The sequence below is a fragment of the Rhopalosiphum padi genome, chromosome 1 (genome assembly GCF_020882245.1).
Source record: "Rhopalosiphum padi isolate XX-2018 chromosome 1, ASM2088224v1, whole genome shotgun sequence".
Classification (NCBI taxonomy): Eukaryota; Metazoa; Arthropoda; class Insecta; order Hemiptera; family Aphididae; genus Rhopalosiphum; species Rhopalosiphum padi.
This window is the reverse complement of record NC_083597.1, coordinates 47,846,882-47,864,212: the sequence shown is the minus strand read 5'-3', so window position 1 is coordinate 47,864,212 and position 17,331 is coordinate 47,846,882. Positions and strand designations below refer to the sequence as shown.

The 17,331-nt window shown below is 25.7% G+C and overlaps 2 protein-coding genes across 2 annotated transcripts in view; one reads left to right on the top strand and one right to left on the bottom strand.

The window, feature by feature from the left end:
* Positions 1 to 12,501, bottom strand: part of LOC132917376 (low-density lipoprotein receptor-related protein 1) — a 38,810-nt gene extending 26,309 nt beyond the window's left edge. Inside the window, exons 1-18 of the mRNA XM_060978094.1 lie at positions 11,953 to 12,501; positions 9,036 to 9,173; positions 8,800 to 8,946; positions 7,875 to 8,003; positions 7,682 to 7,795; positions 7,497 to 7,622; positions 7,174 to 7,428; positions 6,944 to 7,106; positions 6,175 to 6,400; positions 5,932 to 6,106; positions 5,607 to 5,735; positions 4,985 to 5,399; positions 4,517 to 4,920; positions 4,065 to 4,355; positions 3,389 to 3,637; positions 2,411 to 2,544; positions 2,093 to 2,327; positions 1,448 to 1,627 (exon numbers count right to left, since the gene is read on the bottom strand). Coding sequence (XP_060834077.1) covers positions 1,448 to 1,627; positions 2,093 to 2,327; positions 2,411 to 2,544; positions 3,389 to 3,637; positions 4,065 to 4,355; positions 4,517 to 4,920; positions 4,985 to 5,399; positions 5,607 to 5,735; positions 5,932 to 6,106; positions 6,175 to 6,400; positions 6,944 to 7,106; positions 7,174 to 7,428; positions 7,497 to 7,622; positions 7,682 to 7,795; positions 7,875 to 8,003; positions 8,800 to 8,946; positions 9,036 to 9,173; positions 11,953 to 12,037 — 3,595 coding nt within the window. The 5' untranslated portion in view covers positions 12,038 to 12,501. The remainder of the gene's footprint in view (positions 1 to 1,447; positions 1,628 to 2,092; positions 2,328 to 2,410; positions 2,545 to 3,388; positions 3,638 to 4,064; positions 4,356 to 4,516; positions 4,921 to 4,984; positions 5,400 to 5,606; positions 5,736 to 5,931; positions 6,107 to 6,174; positions 6,401 to 6,943; positions 7,107 to 7,173; positions 7,429 to 7,496; positions 7,623 to 7,681; positions 7,796 to 7,874; positions 8,004 to 8,799; positions 8,947 to 9,035; positions 9,174 to 11,952) is intronic.
* Positions 12,502 to 12,844: 343 nt separating this feature from the next.
* LOC132917353 (rRNA 2'-O-methyltransferase fibrillarin) lies at positions 12,845 to 14,410 on the top strand. Its single transcript, XM_060978059.1, has 5 exons — positions 12,845 to 13,001; positions 13,153 to 13,508; positions 13,574 to 13,744; positions 13,804 to 14,049; positions 14,113 to 14,410. Exons 1-5 carry the CDS (start codon positions 12,998 to 13,000, stop codon positions 14,278 to 14,280), a joined length of 945 nt encoding a protein of 314 aa, XP_060834042.1. The 5' UTR covers positions 12,845 to 12,997; the 3' UTR covers positions 14,281 to 14,410.
* The last annotated feature ends 2,921 nt before the right edge of the window (positions 14,411 to 17,331 follow it).

The window sequence follows — 17,331 nt, the reverse complement described above, 5'->3', positions numbered from 1 at the left end:
ACCCAACATTCTGATCCATATAACATGACACACATACGACAAACATCACAACTACTCATTAAAATCAACCTTTTCATCTCAATTAAATAATCTTATCACACAAAATACCTCTCTCCAGATCATCTTTCCTATACCTGATATAATCTTCAAACCATCATTATTTTGTGCTACCAATCTTAAGTACTTGAACCTATATTCACCTAGCATGCTACATCCTTCATTTTCATCACATACATTACACATTAATTTCTTAATTACTTCACCAAAATTATATACAATAGTTTCTGTATTATTTTCTACTCATCCTTAGTCCTTTACATTTTCCAATGCTGCCATTTATCATTCTTTTTATATCTAAATCACATAATATTATATGTTTTCTCTCATTAATACATCAACTAAAAACATCATACACCATGACTCCTTACCCTATATATATTTAGTGATTTTGTCCATTATTAAGGAAAACAGATACTGACTTAACGCTGAACCATAGTGTACGCTTACTCTTGCACTTTATTAATTAATTTTACCAGATATAATTTTTATCATTGCTCTTTTAACATATCTTCTATTAATTTCACATACATCCACATTACTATTTTCCTTCTTTAAGTCCACCACAACACCTCCCTTGGAACTCAATCATAAGCCTTCTGCAATCTACAAATATTAAACATAAATGTCTTCTTCTCAAAAAATTGCAATTTTAATTATACAGAACATTGATTTAATAGTAGATCTTCCTGTCATAAATCCAAATGTATTACTTGAAAATAAAATGATTAATAGATACACTATTTGCATGAGAATTGCTTAAATATAATAATAATTATAACCACAGTAAAACTCGCTTGAAACGCTTTCCTGTTTGGGATAATTTTGTGTATAAGACACTATTTTCCATAATTCCCTAGACAATCCTTATGTAAAAAACATTTGATAAGATGCTTAATTTTTCTTTTTCTAATTGGATAAGACCCTCTTTTGTTCAGCAGATAATGATAAATTTTAATAATTGTAAGATAATAAAAATAGGAATTAATAAGCAATGTTAGGTTATGTTAACAAAATAGAAAAGTTCCTTGCTAAAACACATTTTCACAATCTTAAGCAAACAAAAGTTGAAAAGTGTCTTAAGAGGATGCCAGCGTAGTATTTGTTATCTCTCTCTCTCTAACCCACGCACAATGTTCTAAACTTTAAATTATATAGGTAATTTTACTCTAATTTGAGAAGTTAATATGGTTATAGCCATTTTTGTGAACGTAAAATTTGCTATGTTGAGCGTGGGTTAGAGAGAGATAACAAATACTACACTCGCATTCTTTTAAGCGAATTCTACTGTATTACTAAACAAAATAATAATAATAATAATAATATTAGGAACCTAACCTAATACAAATATGCATTTTGTTCAAATAATAAATAATATTTAACAGCTTACCACATAGTCCACCTTCATCTGAACCATCTAAACAATCATTATTACCATCACATAACATATCTACGGAAATGCACGTTCTATTATTATCACAAGTTTTATTTGGATATGAACAAAAAATTGAAGATGACTTCTCTATTGGATGATTAAAACAATTTTCAAGAGTACAATTTTTTACTGAAGCTGAAAAAAGTTTAAACATATTAATTTAGTAATTGCTATTAAATAATAAATAAATATTAATGGTAATCAGTACAACTTTTTTTGAATAATACAAGTAGAAGTTGATACTAGTAATAAACTTGAAAACTAATTCTTTAAATACAAAGTATACATGCATGTAACCTAATATAATAACAAAACCTAACTTTATTGTGAAAAAAACTACTTAGATAATAAATATAATGATCTACTACAATTATAACTAATATTACAACTAATTTTTATATTTATAGAACTTTTAAAGTATTTTGTTTTCTTACGAAATATTTTTTATAATAACATTAACTAGTCATTTTATCAAATTATTATCACCATTTTTTTGTATTTTTATTTTGGTTAATAATAAGTAGTTTAAACTGTACTCAAATTAATAAGAACATTTTTCACTTAAAAATAATATATTTCAACTAAACGTTTTAAACTTACTACAATTGTTTTCATCGCTACCATTAGGACAATCGGATATTCCATCACAGACATAATGTTTATCAATACAAAAACCAGTAGTATTTTCGCATAAAAACTCATCATTTGAGCAGGTATAGTTAGTATAGTTCAATCCACTACTACAATTTAATTCATCTGTTGCACCATCACAATCAATTATTCCATCACATTTTTTTTTTAAAGGTATGCATGTATTGTTTTTTGCACATAGAAACTAATAGAAAATATTATAAATAGTAGAATATGTAATAAGAGAATAAGATTAAGAATTAAATTAAAAATACAATACTATCGTACTTCGCCGGAACAATCAGAACATTTTTCTTCGTCTGAACCATCACCACAATTATCTTCTGCATTGCAAATATATTCATAAGATACACAACGTCCATTTGCACAAGAAAACTCAAATTCTTGACATGAATGTGTTTCTAAAAAAATATTGTTTATTATAATATTATGCAGTTAGTTTATCTACTATTAAATATATATGGTATGTTTGTTTAAATTATTAATTATTAATAAAGTATAAGTAGATGTCAAATAGTAACAAATAGATGACAAATGCACTTGAATTTTAAAATCCAACTGTGCTAACTAGTAGAAATATCACAATATAAAAATCAAACTAATAAATCATTTAACCTTAAAACATTAAAATATAAATATTATGAATTAGTCTAGATTTTGGATAAACATGACTCTAAATATTTAATAAATAATATAGAATGATCTTATATAAATAACCTACCAAGTTTTTAAAAACATAAATATTTAAAATTGTTGAACAAAAACATAATACACACCAGATATATTGCTAAAATATCTAAACTTTAATTATAATACCTAACTAATTATATAATAAAATCATTAATTAAATAAGAATATGCGTATTGTATACCTATTTAAGCACCTGACAATAGGTAAAAATAAATATTTTCTTTTAGTAAAAAAAAAGTGTAATTGATTTAAAAATATTAATTATATACAAAAGGTCAAATTTATCTAAGAAGAAATAACTAAGAAATGCATACATAACTTTTATAAACAATAATTATTCTTTTGTTATTGCAAAATAAAAATAAAGTATAACTTACTTATCAATATCAGAACAAAAATATGCATCTATAAACAATAATACTAAACATTTAGAAAATTAAAATGAATATTTTTTAAATCCAAAATATGAAAACAAATTTGTGTATTATATAACTATTTCTTAAAATTTTCAAAAAAACATGTGTTTTAATATAGAACTAATTATAAATGACATACCACAATATTGATGTTCATCTGATGTATCTCCCTCTCCGCAATCAAATGTGCCATCACAAACCCAGGAATGAGGAATACAGCGTTTTGTAACAGAACATGAAAATTGTGATGCTAAACATGAATCACATAACCCTGGATTCTCATCAGATTTATCATCACAATCATTATCACCATCGCACACCCAGAATTTTGATATGCATTTATTACTATCACTACATTTAAAATTTTCTTGAGGACAAGTATATTTTTCTATATTAAAATAAATTAAAATAATATTAAAAAAATAAAAGTTAATTAACTGGGCTTGAAATCAAGACAATATTTTAATATTTCAATTACTTATTGACATTAAATTATTCTGATTTACATTTCAAAATAATAAATTGATTTTAAAATTATTATATTTTTTCCATTAGGCTTCAAATTATACCTACTCTAAATTATATTTACATTTTAATCAACACTTTTAAATTTTGATTTTTACTAACAAGCTATACATGACCATGTATGTCATAATAACATTATGAAACGGATTTAAGAAAATAAAACATTATTTATTTTATTATTAACTAATGAACAAGATTATAGACTTGTGTTGGTTATCCTTGAATTTTGAAAGATTTTTAACAATTTTTATAATTTATTTCAAGCCCTGATTTTAAACAAAATTATATACCACAAGGGCCATATTTTGAAGTGTCTTCATCAGAACCGTCTCCACAATCATTGTCTCCGTCACATATATATTTCTTTGATATGCATTGTTTATTTTTAATACATTGAAATTCATCAGCAGTACAGACATTTGGAATAGAATAATTACTAGACTTAACACATTCTTTTTTTTTATCATCAGTTGTCTTCAACACATAACCATCGTTACATATACAAACTGGTCCATTAGGAGTAGACATACATAATCCAGGACATAAATCTAAATTTTCACACCAATATGGAGATGTTTTGACTAAAAAGCATACAAAATAAAATAATTATAATCATTAAAAATATGAACAAATTGTTTGTCAAATTAACATAATTATTTTAAATGAATATATTTTAAGTGTGAATTATGTATATTATGTTATATTTTAAATAGTAAGTAACAAATAAAATAAATTTTCTTACCTTGAGCTTCACTATTATACACTTTTAATGTATAAAGTGGAGGATTCTCAATTCCTAATGTGTCTTGAGATTTATTTACTAAATTATAGCTTTTCACCAATACTTCCGTAGCAGCAGTTTCAGTCCAAAATAATAAATTATTATATATAGCAATTCCATATGGAAAAGGAGTTGATCGCTTAATAATTTCTCTGTTAGTACCATCCAAATCAATACATTCTATCCTATCTTTGTAAACATCTGACCAGTACAATTTTCTAGTAAAAAAATCTAAGGTTAAGCTCATTGGCCAATGAACATCCACATTAACAAAGCTTGTTTGGTTATTTCCGTCCATCCAAGCCTTTTCAATACTACTACCGGAACTGATAGAGCCACGCTGCCAATTTCCCCAGTACATGAAACTTTAAAAAATAATCATAAATGAAACATTTTAAATAAATAAATTAGACAAATTATTTCACATACCCATTTTTAGGATCAAGTACAATTGATTTAGGATGATAAACTTTGTTAGTTATCAATACTTTTTGTTTAGTGGGATCATCTATTTTAAACACATTAACTGTACCCAAACCTTCATCTGTCCAGAATAAATTACGACCAGTCCAATCAATAGCCAAACCTTCACAATTCATTTCTGGTAACATTTTTACTAATTCTTTCTTTGTTCCATTTAATCTCATTCGTTCAATAGCATTTTTTTTTCCACCTGAATAATATATCGATTGTGTTTTTACATCATAATCAATAGTTATAGGCATTCTGCCTTTATCCAATGGTAAAATAATTTGTTGTTTATGATTTTTTGAATTCATGGATATGCCTTTAATCATTGGTGGATTACTTTTCCCAAATATCAAAAATGCAGGTGGTTTGGATGCTAAAAAAATTTAATGCATACTTAAAAAAATATTTTTCTCTCTTCAATCATTAGGTTGGTTTGTATAAATTAGATTTTAAATAACCAGTACAAAACCTTCAACAAGTTGTGATGTTTGATAACAATGCTACCTTTTCTCACTAAACCATACCAAATATATGTATAAAAAAAAAATTATAATTTTAAACATCAAAATAATATACTAACAAATACATTTTCCAGAAGTAAGCCTGTATCCAGGTTGACATAAACATTGAGCAATACCTTCTTTATTTCTATAAGCAGTAACACAAATATGGTCACAACCTCCATTATTGATCATACAAGGGTGTTTAACTAAACAAAACATAACAAAATAATCCCATTATTTTAAATTTATTTATGAAAAGAAAAAAATGTCATTATTACTAATATTTATAAACCAACAACTTAATTTACTAAAGGTTATTAGCATTCAAATATTGTCAAGATTAAAGATCAAAGTTATTACACTAAGAATCCGTCTCATTAATTTCAAAAATATATTACATACTTTCAGGTTGTTCTTGTCTATGATATACATGAATAGTGAATGGCCGACTTAGGTTTGTGATCAATGATTCATAGTAACTGCTGTTAAATTTATTAAGTTTTATAACACTTTGTGATCTCCAAGATGTTACATACATATAATTTTCAAACACAGATATGTCATATAAATTTATAACCTAAATAAACAGTCAATATACATACATATACTTTACTTAGTATTTTACATTTATATTTTAATACTTACAGGAAATCCTTTTTTTATTGTATGCCGATTAGATCCATCATAATTGATTCTCTCGACAAAATCTAAGTAAGTGTCTACCCAATAAATATGTTCTGATGGAATATCTACTGTTAGTCCATATGGATAAACAATTTTGTGATCTACCAAAGATAATCTATCTTGACCAGAAAGTTGAGCTCTTTCCACCATTGCAGGAAATTGTCCCCATTTTGTAAAAAACATAAATCTATTAACACAAAATACAATAAATATATTAAGAATATTAATATTCATATACCAATTAAATTAAAATGTGACAACTTTTTATCAGTTCAACTAAAATAATGATAAATATGACTTTTACCAAAAAATATTATTGAAACAAAACATTTATAAACATAACAATATGATTAGTTCTATTTGCTTCTATTTATTAAGCTATCCATTCTCTTCCAATTAATTAATTTATTAATAATGTATTAATATATTCACAAATCATAAATTTTCACAATCATATTCACTTTTTTTTTTATTAATATTGGGCAACCAGTCCAATAAATTCACCCACCAATTTACTTAATTAGTACATCAACACTATAACATATAGCGTAATAAGTAATGGCCTATGTTATAACTAAAGTTCAATCAATTCCGTTTCAATTTATTTATTTTGTATTATGTTTTGTTAATTAACAGTTATTATTATACATTATGGAGTTCACTTTGCATCATCAATATGCCTTACTATTTATATACTAATAATAACTTAAATATTAAAATAAATGCATACCCTTTGGTTGGATCCAAAGCTATACTTCTAGGTTTATTCAAATTAACATCAATCAAAATTTCACAATATTTCATATTAGAAGTACACATATATATCATATCTCGTTCATCATCAACATAATACCAGTTTCCTGAAACCCAATCTAGTGCCACATGAGTAGTCACTGAAAAATAAAAATTAAATAGTTATCTTAACTGAATTATTTTTTAGAAAAATATTAAAATCCAAACCTAATAATGGAAAAAATGTAGGTGAAGGTAAATCCCAATATACAGAAAGATTATCTATTTTAGAACAACTCAATTTAGGTCCATTTGTTTTATTGTATTCATGTACAAAACATACTGTTTGATTTCTGTGATCAAATGTCAGAGAAAGTGCTTGAACATTACATCTATGGCCTGCATAAGAACTTCCATTAAGATATATTCTTTGTATATCTTTAGAAGTACTAATAAGTATTGTTGCATCTTCATTTTCAGGAACTGCAAAATTAATTTCAATGATTAATTAATTATGTCGATAATATGTCAAATATTTAAAGAATAATTACCATTAATAGCTTTACATGTTGAATTTGTTTGAATATAACCAGGTACACAACTACAGCTAAATGATCCCTTTTTATTAGCACATATTTGGTCACATGTATAATCTAAAACTTCACATTCGTCCATATCTAAAAAAAAAAATATGGATAAAATACTAATTCATAAAGATGAAAAGAAAAATCATTACCTATACATTCATTTTTATGAGGTTGCATTCCTTCAGGACAAAAACAAGCTGGACCTTTTCCAGTTGGTTTACATCCATATGCACAATTTAAACCGTGACATGGAACCATATTTTCTAAAATTTATTATATAATAGATATTAATATATTATTAAAACTGTATTTAAAAAAAAGAGTAAATTTTAATTATTTTACCACAAAAACTTCCTTCGTCAGTGTTATTTTCACAGTGAGTAGTACCATCACAAAACACTTCAATATATTTACACTGAGTTGAATTACCACATCTTGCCATGTTTGGAGGACAACTGCTAGGTTTTTGACCTAAATAAAAAATAAAAACATGACAATATTTATAATTTAATTAGTTAACCTTAAACTATAAAGGGAGGACCACCATAATATATGATTTTTCATTAGTTAAATTTTCCTTCTCCTATTCCAGAATCTCACTTATTTCCTTACTCCGCTATATTTTACTAGATCATAATCTCTCCAATAACCAAGGGCTTCTTATTTAAAATTTAACAATGATCACTCTAACCATTATTAATATAATATTCATGCTAAAATATTAAATAAAAGCCCTAATAAAATAAAATGTCGATAAAAGTGGGTGTTTTATCACTAAAGCACAAAATTTGATGACTTTTTGATTTTTTTTGAAATGTCTTAATATTTTCTTACTTAACAGTATAATCAAAAATGTAAAATTCCAAATAATTTTTTTTAGTATGTTTTTGATTTCTTTTTTTTTTTTTGATTTATGATTTATTGTCAAATTTTAATTTTCAAAAATAAATTATTTTGATTAAATATTAAAACTATTAACTAATTTGAAAAAATATTTGTAAATTTAGACAAAACAAATAAATATTCATAAAAATATATTAATCATTAATTTTGTTGTATTTTATAATTTAATACAAACATTTAATTTATAAAATGAAATATATTAAACTTGATTGTAAAAAAGTATTACATTTAATTTTTGTATTTTTATAACTTATATCCCTTTTTTTTTTTTAAGCAATTTAAAAAATTATTAGGTTTTAAATTCATATTTTTTTAATATTTTGGGGGTCATCAACTTCTAAACCTTTATTATTAAAAATAATACATTGCAAATGGTCCTCATCTGATGCATCTTGTTCCGTAGAATTTAGAGAAGTTCCACAGTCAAGTTCACCATCACAAAGCCATTCTCTTGATATACATTTTTTTGATAAGGCACATTGAAACTGAGAATACTTGCATGTTGGAAGACCTAAAAGATATGATAATGAAAATAATATTATTATATAAATCTATAAGTTTTATCTTAATACGTTAGACAATAAATTTTAATTATTATACCACATAAATCAAATTCATCAGAACCATCAGCACAATCAGGATAAAAGTTACATTTCCATTTTAAAGGTATACATTCTCCAGAATTACACAAAAATTGATTTGGCTTACAAGGGCTGATAGGTTTTTCCTCGGGTTTTCCTAAAAAATAATTAATATCAAATTTTAAATTAGTTTTCATAATATAATATATATATATATATATATATATAACCAGATTATTTATACAGATGAGATAATAGACCAAATGAAGATGATAGAATAGTGGGATGTTAAAAATTGCTATAAATGAAATACATTTTTCTTTTTTAAATACTTAAAATTTAAAACCTCCTCATTAAAAATTAGGCTCACACCCCAGATAAGCAAACATAAATATATATTTATCTTTGCTCATTAAAACCACAATATTACATACAGGTAAAGTTACAATTTAAGTGTTTAGTTTTTATGCATAATTATCTAGTATTGTCTATACACTATGTTGTTTTAGTTAATAATATTACCACAATATCTATATTTATACCTATCAAAAATTTAAACAATAAATATTTATTCTCATATAAAAGCCTATAAAAAAAATCCCAATTTGATGTATTCATTAATATAATATATTAATTTTGATCGCATGTTTAATATAGTCAGTAAGTATATAAATAAAATGTATAAACATAAATACTATTATGAAATGCCTAACACATATAATATACAAGTAAACTTTTTAGAATTAACATTGAAATTTAATTTCTTGCTTTGCTATACAATAGGTACACTTTAAACTGCATTACATTGTATTATATACATAATAGATTGTACCTATTTACATTTTAAGGTCTGGATATTGAAACAGATTTATTTATGTATATATAATTCTCTCAACTCCAAAGTATATCCTTAACAAGTAAAATTAATTGGATGCTTCCTGACACCACCAGTCAATTTAATTCAACATTAGTAAATAGTGGTTCATTGATCTGTACAATAACAGTTTTATTAATTTTTATTATAAATTATAGGATTCATAATTTTGATAATTTGCTTTTAAATTTAAAATTACTTCTATAATTTCAATGTATATTTTTTTATTTAATGCATTAAAATATATTATTCTAATAGTAGAGTAGAATAACAAAAATAACATATTATATTAATGAGTTAAAAATAATAAGTTAATAATTTTCTGTCACAAAAAATCAAAAAATCTATAACTAAATATTAATTATTTAAATTTTTTTGTTTGTTAAATATTAAATATATAATTCAAAATAAATCTTATCAATACATAAAGATAACCTTTGATTGTAAGCAAAAAAAGAAACATTCATTAAGCATAATCATATCAGATTTAAACATAATTTATAACTAAAAATAATTTATTTACATATGTCATTTTTACCTACAGTGTGTTCTACATTAAAGGTAACAAAATATTTCAAACGCATGACCCTGAATTTCATTTAGTTTTTTTTTTTTACTGCATAAAGGACTAAATATTACACTTATTTTTCAAAAATGTTTGGCTCATGTGCAAAAAAACAGTTTTTTTAAATTTCTCTCATTTTTAGAGTCAAATTTGAATTTAATTCATTTTTCAAACAACTTTGATGAAAAGTTTTTTTCTAACTTAAAATAATAAAGTAGTAAGTTTTGATTATGCATATTTTATTTATTATATTTTTAACAGTTTACCTACCTACATATTATAAAATCACATGAATATTTGTAAAATTATAAAAAGTAAACACACTGTATAAATGTATTAAAATACAATACATAAAAATAATAACTAGCCAAGGGCCTAAATTGTTTTCAACAGTCAGCCAAAAAATCACAATTATATTTAGAATAAAATTATATATTAAAATAAGCCCATTATTTAAACTTTTTACAAAAACAAAAAAAACCATTGAATAGTCTTAGAATTGTATATTTGATTTATACCCACAACCACCTAAAAAGTATGAAAAATAGGTATGCCTGCTTGCAAACTATAAGGAACATAAAACTGAAATACTGATGAAACAGTGTCAAAAGAGAATGCAACTCAGAAAAATCCAAAGTTCATAAACAAATCAACTCAAACATAATGTACTCTTCATACTTATCAAAATTCTTTGAAATAAGAAGATAAAAATAATAACCATTATGAGCTACTGATCAAGATGTCTATTTATTTAAAAATATACCAAAATATAAATTAATTTTTTTAAAGACTAATACCTACTAGTTTTCTCAGAAATCTAATGTTTTGGTAACTAAATGTTATAAATTATTTAAAATAATAAAAAAATAAATTTATAAAAAAAATCTATTCTTACTATTTCTTATTATCAGTTTTCAAGTGTACTTTTTTAATGGCAGTATACATTTTAATTTTATATTACAAAATATTTTTCTGAAAATGTTATACTTGAAATCAAAATATTTATACATTGAAATACTTAGAAAAATATTCAGCATTAGAATATGAAATTAAAAATATGTTCTTTTAAAACAGTAAAAATATTATTTTGTAATGAATTTTAATTTCTTAAACATTATTACCAAAAATATTGAATTTTTTAAAAAAATTAGAGTTTACCTTTAAAACAATCACACCGTATAAAAATGTATCTACTGTTCAGAGAACTAATGTCTTAACCTAGCTTATCTAATATTGCAAAAATAAGCTAAAAAGACATTAAAATCAAAAAAAATGCATTACTTTAAACCCAGAATTCAATACAAATAGGTTCTTTAATTATTTATCTAAATTACTAAACATTGCTAGTATGATACTTGACTGATTAAATCATAGGTAAAGAAAAATAATAAATAAAGGTACCCAAACAATAAAAACACTTAGCATAGAATCCACAGTTAATATGGTCAGTAAAAATAACATAACTCTAGTGTTATTCGGGTAAGTAAACAATCTTACCATCGATGGAATCGTCGAATGTACTTGTTGCCAATGGCTTGTTGAAGAAAATCAAAATCCCCAACAAACAAAACCGCTGTATCATATTGAAATCGATCGTACTACAATTTATGTACAACTACTACAATTCTAACATATTTATTTTTAATTTTAACTTAGCGTTTGCCAATACGAAAACTTCGGGTTAGGTCGGTGAACACCGCTGTGCAATCTCGACAATTGGCAGACGACAGCCAACAAAACAAATGGTGGTAAATTAGTGTAATTTTATTTGGATGGGACGTATTTTTCTATAGATTCGTGAGCGGAAAAAAAAAGTACGGACGAAACAAACTGGGAACTATCCTTTTGTTTATTGCGCCATTTTGAATGTTTACTGGCAGCCACCGACTGACGTTGGTTGTGATTTGTGAACACTGAACAGTAATATGTGATTTACCAATATATATAGGTATTATATTTTAATCGGTTTGAGTTTCTCACCGACCGCACCGAGTCATTTCGCCGCCAGACAGAGTTAGTGTGAAGAAACGTAACATAAAAACCGTTCCTAACTACACGCACGCCTACATTAATGGATCTTTCTATAATCATAGTCTGTGTTATTATTATTGTTATATTCTATCGTTATTATAACCACGATTAAAGAATATATATATATATATATATAGACTATTATGATTATAACCTTTATCTGGATTATAGATAATACTATCTTTTATTATCTATGGGTTATCTATATGTTATCATATAGAGTTCAATGCTGGTTAGGTTCCCTACTTTGGTAACCTGTTTTGGTGAATAAATTCAAGGAAGGAACGCGTGTACATTTTTATTTTGTACAAATTGCTACACTGTATTGCACGTCGAGTTAGCGTTGGACTCAGGCGCATGCGCCTAAGTCACATGTTTCACATGTTTGAAATTCTGTATACTGAACTGTGATGTGACCCGGCTCCAGCTACTACCTCGTTTTTGTTTGGAAATTTTTACTCACGTGTTTTATTTCATATTATTTAATTTGTGTTCACTAACTATACATACAATGGGTAAGTGTTTTATAAATAATTCTCATGTTTCTATCTTTTTGTGATGTAAATGACTTATAAACACATGCACCTGTTTCTTATAGACGTAAACACGTTTTCTTTTGAAATTAATTTTTTGATCTATACCTAATTTTTGTTCTCTTTTTTTAAGGTTTTGACCGAGGTGGCCGTGGTGGTGGACGAGGAAGAGGCGGTGGCGGCGGAGGTCGATTTTCAGGAGGTGGTGGACGTGGTGGTTTTGGCGGTGGCGGTGGTCGTGGCGGTGGCGGCGGTAGAGGAGGTGGTTTCCGTGGCCGAGGAGCTGGTGGCCGTGGTGGCGGTGGCCGAGGTGGTGGTGGAAGACCATCTGGAGGACCTGGAGGCTTTAAAGGTGGTAAAAAAGTTATAATTGAGCCTCATCGTCATGCTGGAGTCTTCATTGCACGCGGTAAAGAAGATGCACTTGTTACTAAAAACATGATTCCCGGAGAAACCATTTATGGTGAAAAGAGAATTAGTGTAGATCAGGTACATTACATAATAAAAATAACAGAAATATTTAAAACATACTAATCTTTATTTTTTAATTTTAGACTGAAGGAGATAAAATTGAATACCGTGTATGGAATCCGTTCAGATCAAAATTGGCTGCTGCTATTTTGGGTGGTATTGATGAAATCCATATGCCACCAGGGTCAAAAGTATTATATTTAGGTGCTGCTAGTGGAACAACTGTATCTCATGTTTCTGATGTTGTAGGCCCAGTAAGTTTTTTTTGGTAAATAAATATGATACAAATTTTTGAATGAATTTTAATTTATAGGAAGGACTTGTATATGCAGTAGAATTCTCACACAGGTCCGGCCGTGATTTGATTAATGTTGCTAAGAAAAGAACTAATATCATTCCTATTATTGAAGATGCACGACATCCACATAAATACAGAATGTTAATTGGGATGGTAGATACAATTTTTGCTGATGTAGCTCAACCTGATCAAGCTAGAATTGTTTCAATTAATGCACAATATTTTTTAAAGAACGAAGGACACTTTGTAATATCCATTAAAGTAAGTTATTATTTGTTTGGAACATATTAATTAAGCATAATAATTATTTCATTTATTTTTTAGGCTAATTGTATTGACAGTACAGCTGAACCAGCTGCTGTATTTGCACAAGAAATTGAGAAATTAAAAACTGATAAGCTGAAACCAACTGAACAGCTAACATTGGAGCCTTACGAAAGAGATCACGCTGTCGTAGTTGGCGTATTTAGACCAGTTCCAAAGGCAAAGTAAACTTCAACTATATGATTTTTAATACATTAACAAGTTTTTGTACAAATACTCAATGAGACCAATGTTTTTACTTAAAAAAATAAGTATTTTATTGCTAATAAAAATTGGATTTTTATTTTATAATATACAATTAATTTGTATTTGTTGAACTTTAATAGTGTTTTTATCCTTCTAAGCTATTTGGAGCATTGATTAATTTATATGAATGTCCAATACCGTAATTTTTAGTTATTGCATTGCCATCACAGTTTTATAATAAGCATATGTACATGTTTGATTTGATATAAAATCAAATAAAAAAAACAAATCATTGGAGGTGAAACTTTTTAAAAATTGATGATCGATTAGTGATCTTTTCCTAATTTATAAGTTGGTCTCTGACAAATTGTTGAAAAATGGGAATATTATCCTTGTTGAGTTCTCTAATGAAATGAATTAAAACATTCACAGAGGGTGAATTTTCCTTTGGCGATGATATTTAAATGCAGATCTTTGTGTAAAGCATGATTGTAAATGTAGGTGTAGTAATCACAATAAAGGACACTGCTTGTTCACCTGTTATATTATATTATATAATTATTTAAATGACGTGACACATTTATTGCAACCTTTAAGATTTGACAGATAATTTATAATAAACATAACCGCTACTACTATTAAAATGTTATTACTTAATTTAACATAAAATAGCTACATACTAGTATACTATAAGTCATATTACTGGGAATGAATAACTACTCGTGGCAATGTGACAAACATTGTTATATTGGGTTATTAATCAATGTAGAATTTTGACTTTTTTGGAAAAGTACTAGATCAGTGGTTTTCAAACTGGGTGCCGCGGTTTTTCCATAAATTAGCGATTGCATTGAATTGTGATATAAGAAAATGTAGGTATATGTCAACTATTCGTCCAAGAATTAAAAATATTTGTTAGCCCATCAATCACACATTTCTTATTAAATGTATATATAATTATAATTAATTCAAAACAATTTTGTTCATCTAAAAAATAAGTTAGTGTGCCGTGAACATTTTTTGAAGTGTACGGTGTGCCGTGTGTAATGAAGTTTGAAAACCACTGTACTAGATGCTCAGTTCTGCACTTACTAGTGTTCTAACAGTGACTCATGGTGGTGTGATGTTAATAATTAATAGTTTAGCCAATTATTTTAATGTTAAGTAAATTATATTGGTCGATAATAATATCACTGGTTCATTAGCGAAAACAATACATGAGTTTAATCTTTTATGTTACTCAATTTTGGAATAAAGTATCTAGTTAACACTTACACTCGTTATGTAATTAACTCGTTGCATTTTTTTCAAATTAACTTTTAACTTAATAAGTTACTTTTTTTAAGATTAATGTATTAACTTCGAGTTAATTTTATTCAAAAGTATCTAAATTAAGTTAATTTTCGTCTGAAGAATAATGCAAGAATAATTCAAAATTTTAGGATTTATTTTAAAAAATTAGGTTTTTTGATAGCTAATTGGTACTTAGATGTATCATTTTAAACTTTCCTGGTAATTTTCTTGAGCGTAAAGAAAAGCTATCTAATAAACAAGATTATGTGTTGGAATTTTTTATTTTTGCAAATTAGAAAATTTTAACTTTAAACTAAATTAAGTTACTTTTTTTTAAAAGTTAACGAAAAAAATATGAGTAACTTTTACTTAATTTAACTTGATTCTTTTTAAAATAACTTAACGAGTTAAAAAAAATCGTTAACTTGCCCAGCCTTGCATATTAATGTATTATATTTATTAACTCAAGCATTTATGAATAAGTTAAAATACCTATCTATTTGAAAATAATGTTAATTATATATTAATTATTCATAAAAATAAATATTTCAATATAAAATTTATTAAACTAAAAAAAAGTATTTTTATTTATATTCAAATACTTTTAAAAACATGTATTTGAATACTTATATTAAACACAAATGACATCAAATATTTAAATACGTATTCTGAATACATTTGAAAAGTATTCTTGAAAGACTGATGATAGCATACATTCATACATATACCTAATATAATAATTATCTTCTAAGCTCTATCTTCAAGAAGCAAATGAAGACAAAAAAGCTCTATAAGGTTTTCCAAAAGTATTATTGTATCTTTTGATTTTATCCTACTATATTCGCCGCATTATTATATACTTGACCACGATAATTATATTTTACTTTTTATATATTAATATAATAATAATAGATACCTATTGCTATTGTATTTTTCTAAGAAACATAACATTTTTAATATTATAAAATAGCATAATTTTTTATTATTTTTTTTTTCCAATTGTAAGTCTGAGCCCTGCACGCCTATCTGTATAATGACGTACTTATCATTCAATAACACTATGTATTCGAGTTTAGGCACTACAGCCTTGATTTCACTTAATAGTTAATTTGTCTGGTATGTTTAAGTATATCTATTTTTTATAAGAATTATAGTTTCACACAATTTTTAATTACGTTTAAAGTTTAAAGATTTATATAGGTAATTATATTTATAATTTATGTTACAGTCTTATTACGGCTTAAAATATTTTAGATTTATAGTTTATTTGTAGCCGTAGGTACTTATAATAATAAATAAATATCTATTTGAAAAGCTTAAAAATGGTAAATGTTAAATATTTTTAGTTAATTAACATTTGTACAATTGTATATATTTTATAGTTATTTAAATGAATGTTTACTTAAATATCGCTACGCTATTATAATACTGCTATAATCAATAATCATATATTGTAATATAATATAGCTGTAAACTCAACAAGTATGGATAGTAGTAGTGTTAGTACCATTATTAGTACTTACTAAGCAGTAGATAGGTAACGGCAAATTTAAGTAATCAACTAAGCATTAGTTAAATGCTGCTGTTAAATGTTGAGGTTATATATCTTATATAGGTACACCTATAGACTCTGATAAAATAATTAGGTAATATTTTGATACAATGTATAATGCAAGACGCAAGTAGATATTTAACGGTAGTGCGTCTAAAATGACTTACCTACATATGTATTATCATGTT

Coding starts and splice junctions, on each gene's coding strand:
- LOC132917353 (XM_060978059.1), top strand. Junction 13,745..13,803: donor TTTCTGATGTTGTAGGCCCA/GTAAGTTTTTTT, acceptor TTTAATTTATAG/GAAGGACTTGTATATGCAGT. Junction 14,050..14,112: donor ACTTTGTAATATCCATTAAA/GTAAGTTATTAT, acceptor TTTATTTTTTAG/GCTAATTGTATTGACAGTAC.